Raw genomic sequence first — 4,389 nt, 5'->3', positions numbered from 1 at the left:
GTTCGGTGAAGGACCGTCTTTTTGGCGTTTGGCTGTGGAGACATGATCCAGAAACTCTTGAGGAATTGTTGGAGTTGGACGGTTTGAATGTGGCTGTTGCTCCGGTTTCTTTAACCGATCGGCCGGACGAGTGGAAGTGGTTACCCGAAAAAGACGGCGAGTTTTCGGTTAGGTCTGCGAAACGGGTTCTGGATGATGACAACGTCAACTGTAGCGGCTTTGTTTTAGAATGGTGCAAGTGGGTCCCGATCAAGTGCAACGTTTTCGTTTGGAGAGCGGGTTTAAACGGTATAGCTACTCGCGATGCTTTGCGTCGAAGGGGTATCGGAGCCGGAATTGATCTTTGTCCGCTCTGCAGCACGGAGGCGGAGTCCGTGGAGCATCTCTTTACTTCTTGCGTCACTGCGGTGGTCCTGTGGCAAAAGGTTAGTTCTTGGTGTCGTATCCCGCCTATCTTTGCCTTTTCGTTCAAGGACTTGATGGAAATTCATAAAGGGAGGGCTATTGACCCGAAAAGAAGGTATATTATTCAAGGCATTATCATGATCTCATGTTGGTGTCTTTGGTTGGCAAGGAATAACGCGGTGTTTGCGGATAAGGAAGTGATAGTGGATAACGTTTTTAGTGAAGTTCGGTCGTTAGGCTTTTTATGGTTTAAATATAGATCTAAAGGTAGTTCCATTGTTTGGTCGGATTGGTGTAAATTTGTAAATATGTAAGGTGTTTGTTGTTTGGCCCTCCCGGTCTTCGGGTTTGGGTTTGTTTTTATGAAGTTTTCTTTTCAAAAAAAAAACAAAGAAATGTATATTGAGTTTGTATCTTTAAAATAACATCATGTAGAGGGAAGATAAATAGCTTTATAGTGGCTCTTTTATTTGTTTTTTGGCCGCGGACCTCTCATATTCCCACCCGATAAAATACATAGACGATGGAAAAGAGCATGGTTGTAGAACTCGCTAGGCGTTAGTCGGCTGGTGAGGTGGGGACTAACGATTAACCGGGATTAATCGGACTGGACTTTTTATGTATAATTTTAAGTTTTATACATATATACACATATTTTTATACGTAATTTTTTTAGTAGACAAGTTCTGACTAGAATCTGACAAGTTTTCACCGGAATAATGTGATTTTTCCGATTTTTTTCCCATTTTTTGCTGGCCAACTAGGGCCGACTACCGATTGATGGACTGATTAACGAAAAATTAAGCAGTAGAGGACCGACTAGCAAGGCGACTAGTCGCCGATTAGTCGCGATTTTTACAACACTGAAAAAGAGAATGATTGAAATATAAATAAACTGCAAAAACAAAAATTCTAGTTTGAACCGTTTTTTAATTATTTATGTGTTTCTCTTAGATTGCCTATAATGGATTTAATGGAATGCTTTTGAGGCTACGAGTACTCCGTGTTTGTGGGCCTTTGGGAGATGTGTATGTTATGTGTGGGCATATGAAGCCTCGTGTTCATTGTCAAACGAGGTTGAATGGGCTGGGTGGAACCCAATTGTGTTGGTCTTTTTTCCTTTTTTAAATTTCTTAGTACATGTGTATTTAATAAATAAAATGTTAACGATTTTTTAATTCTGTTACACAAAATAATTCATATATGTTCTTATCCTACACGTTATTTCAAGACATCTGGTACTAAATATCAAATCAAATTATTAAGTTTCTTTATTGATGACAAAAAAATGAAATATATATGAAAAAACACAAACAACCCCACAACTACGGCTCGATTTCTTATATATAGATTATTATATATGAATCAATATTTTCATGCAAACGTTTTGTATTTATTCTAGTGCCAAGATTTATTCCAATGGCTATATCTTACAATCAAAGGTTCCAAACTTACACAAACAAAATCACAACTACGGACATATATATATTAATATCAGCCTTTTAAAACCCTTAATTGAAAGATCAAGCAACAACAGTTTCAACAGGCTTTTCAGCTTCAGAAGATGGTGCAGCAACCGGTTCCACCGGCTTTGCAGCCTCAGAAGATGGTGCATCAACTGGTTTTGTGGCTCCACAAGATGGTGCAGCTACAGGCTCTACCGGTTTTGCAGCTCCACAAGATGGTGCGGCCACAGATTCTACCGGTTTTGCGGCTCCACAAGATGGTGCAACCACAGTCTCCACCACTTCTCCGGCTTCACTAGATGGTGCAGCCACAGGTTCCACTGTTTTTTTGGGTCCACAACAACATGGTGATGCTTCTTTTGGCCAAAATTCGGTTTTCTTCCCAGTCTTGGAAACAGTCTGCAAAACTGCATCCGGCTCTACGTTTCCTTTCACCGTTACCTTTTTTTGCTCGAGATCGATATCAAAAGTTTCCACACCTAGTTAAAAATGATTTTTTTAACATAAAATTCATGGGTCAAATAGTCTTATAATCATGAAAGTAGCCATTTTTGTATCAGTGGTAAAGCTTGAGATTTCCGACGAGGAGTCGAAAACATATATACCCAAAAAATTTTATAGAACTAGGGGTCGAAAACCTATATCCACAAAAATTTCTATACGAAAACCACATATATTACATTACTGAATGAAAAGTTCGAGGGGTCACCCGCCCCCCCCCCCCCCATAAATAGTTGCGCCCCTGTTTGTATCCTTATTAAAACTTCACAAATTAACATGATTAACCATTTACAAGTAGCGTATCTACTTTTACTCGCATATCTTAGTTTGTTACCGTCAAAGAGTTAAAAGTTATGTGAAAATGGACACGTTAAATGATTCAAGGAGCTGACCTAACTTTTACATAGTAAAAACATTCATAATGGTCAAAACATAAATGACTATATCCTTTTTTTTTTAACGGTACGATTTACCAGGCCTACTACGGGCTGGGCCGAGGCCCAACAAGTCCTTTGGAACCCATAGAGGTAAATCTCTCCACAAGTGGTAAATACGCGCTCAACCGGAGTCGAACCCCCAACCTCCAAACCTCCGCTCTAGCTCCCCCAATTTTCACCAATTGAGCTAGGCTTCATTGGCCATAAATGACTATATCTATAATTACTTTTTTTAAAGTAACCTAAAAGTACAATATCTATAAAGCTTAATGATCTCTTCTTGCTTAAAAAAGAAGCCATCAAAAGTTGGTTATACTTTTTCTTTGCATTTAAACTCTAACCATTGCTTTTAAAAGTGGGTTTTAGATTCTTGAAAAGTGATTCCGATTAAAAAAAGGCTAAAATTTTGTGGTTCATCCAACCCAGAATATTTGTGCTCGGAAAGATAACACGATCCGATATCCATAAACGGCATCGTATTCATATCCTACGGAATTCTGGATCAAAAAGTGACTCCATGCACTCAAGCTACAATGCCATACTAGACCAGAATCAATGCTTTCTAGTTCGAGTACTTTTAAAACTAGATACAAACGTTTAAAAATACCAAAAATTAAGCCAAAGTATGAGCACCGGCCTAAAGACGCATTATTATTCTTAATCATCTTATAGTTTGACATAACCAATTATGTTTTTTTAGAACGGAGAAACACTCAAACATAGTCCCTGATTCTACACCACCTAAAGACGCATAATTATTCTTTAATCATCTTATAGTTTGACATAACTAATTATGTTTTTTAGAAGGGAGAAACACGGTCTACACCACCTAAATATAAAATATCCATAATGGATTTTGAACCCTCACCAATCACAACTAATATATGTAAATGACTGAATTCATTGTTATATAAATTAGTTTTATGAAATTCTTGAATCATAGAAAGATGAACTACAAACCTTCCATGTTGCTAAGAACCCTCTTGACAGCACCAGCACAGCCTCCACATGACATGCCAACTTTGAGAACAACAGTCTAAATATATTGCCACCAAAATCATTTAGTAAGTTTAGTTTTTTTGGTCATAAAATAGTAATACTAAAGTAAAATTGGGGAAGTTAGAGACATGTATGAAGTACCTGAGACATTGTTGAGTTGGTAATTGAATTTGAAGCGAGTTTACAAAATCTGAGGCAAATTCAAGGATTGAAATAGGGGGAAAAAGGCAGTGGGATTCCATTTTACGTTTCAGTTTGGAGTCTGAATCAGCGTTTTTGTTGACAGGCATCAGATCCCACCAACTTTGGGTGACTTTAGGACCGTTATTGTAAGCTGATAAGTTATTAGAGGTTAAAAGGGGCGAATAAATAAATTAAAAACGCTTCTAGTCTAGTGGCATAAAGGCCTGAAACTCAACTCCTGAGGTTGACGGTTAAGTGATCATGCGGTGGACAACATGTGTAGACTTAGTAGAATTAGTTCGTTCTAAAAAAAAATCTTACAAACTATTTTTTTATGGTATGTCTTGACTTTTTGTTAGACATATTATTAAACATAGTTCGTTTCTATTCAAAACACC

At 37.7% G+C, this 4,389-nt stretch overlaps 1 protein-coding gene across 1 annotated transcript; it reads right to left on the bottom strand.

Annotated features, from left to right (window-relative positions):
* Positions 1-1,731: 1,731 nt before the first annotated feature.
* On the bottom strand, positions 1,732-4,101 carry LOC110889204 (copper transport protein CCH). The gene is made up of 3 exons (XM_022136711.2): positions 3,950-4,101; positions 3,770-3,845; positions 1,732-2,350 (listed from the first exon to the last, which is right to left on the bottom strand). The coding sequence occupies exons 1-3, from the start codon at positions 3,956-3,958 to the stop codon at positions 1,929-1,931; spliced, it is 507 nt and encodes a 168-aa protein (XP_021992403.1). The 5' UTR covers positions 3,959-4,101; the 3' UTR covers positions 1,732-1,928.
* Positions 4,102-4,389: the final 288 nt, after the last annotated feature.

This window comes from Helianthus annuus, chromosome 14 (assembly GCF_002127325.2).
Source record: "Helianthus annuus cultivar XRQ/B chromosome 14, HanXRQr2.0-SUNRISE, whole genome shotgun sequence".
In the NCBI taxonomy this organism is placed as follows: Eukaryota; Viridiplantae; Streptophyta; class Magnoliopsida; order Asterales; family Asteraceae; genus Helianthus; species Helianthus annuus.
This window is presented reverse-complemented; position numbering and strand designations above follow the sequence as displayed.

What these genes read in the sequence shown, in the direction of transcription:
- LOC110889204 (XM_022136711.2), bottom strand. An exon ending in GGTTCTTAGCAACATGGAAG is followed by an intron (nt 2,351 to 3,769) that starts GTTTGTAGTTCA and finishes ATTTTTAACTAG; the next exon opens with GTGTGGAAACTTTTGATATC.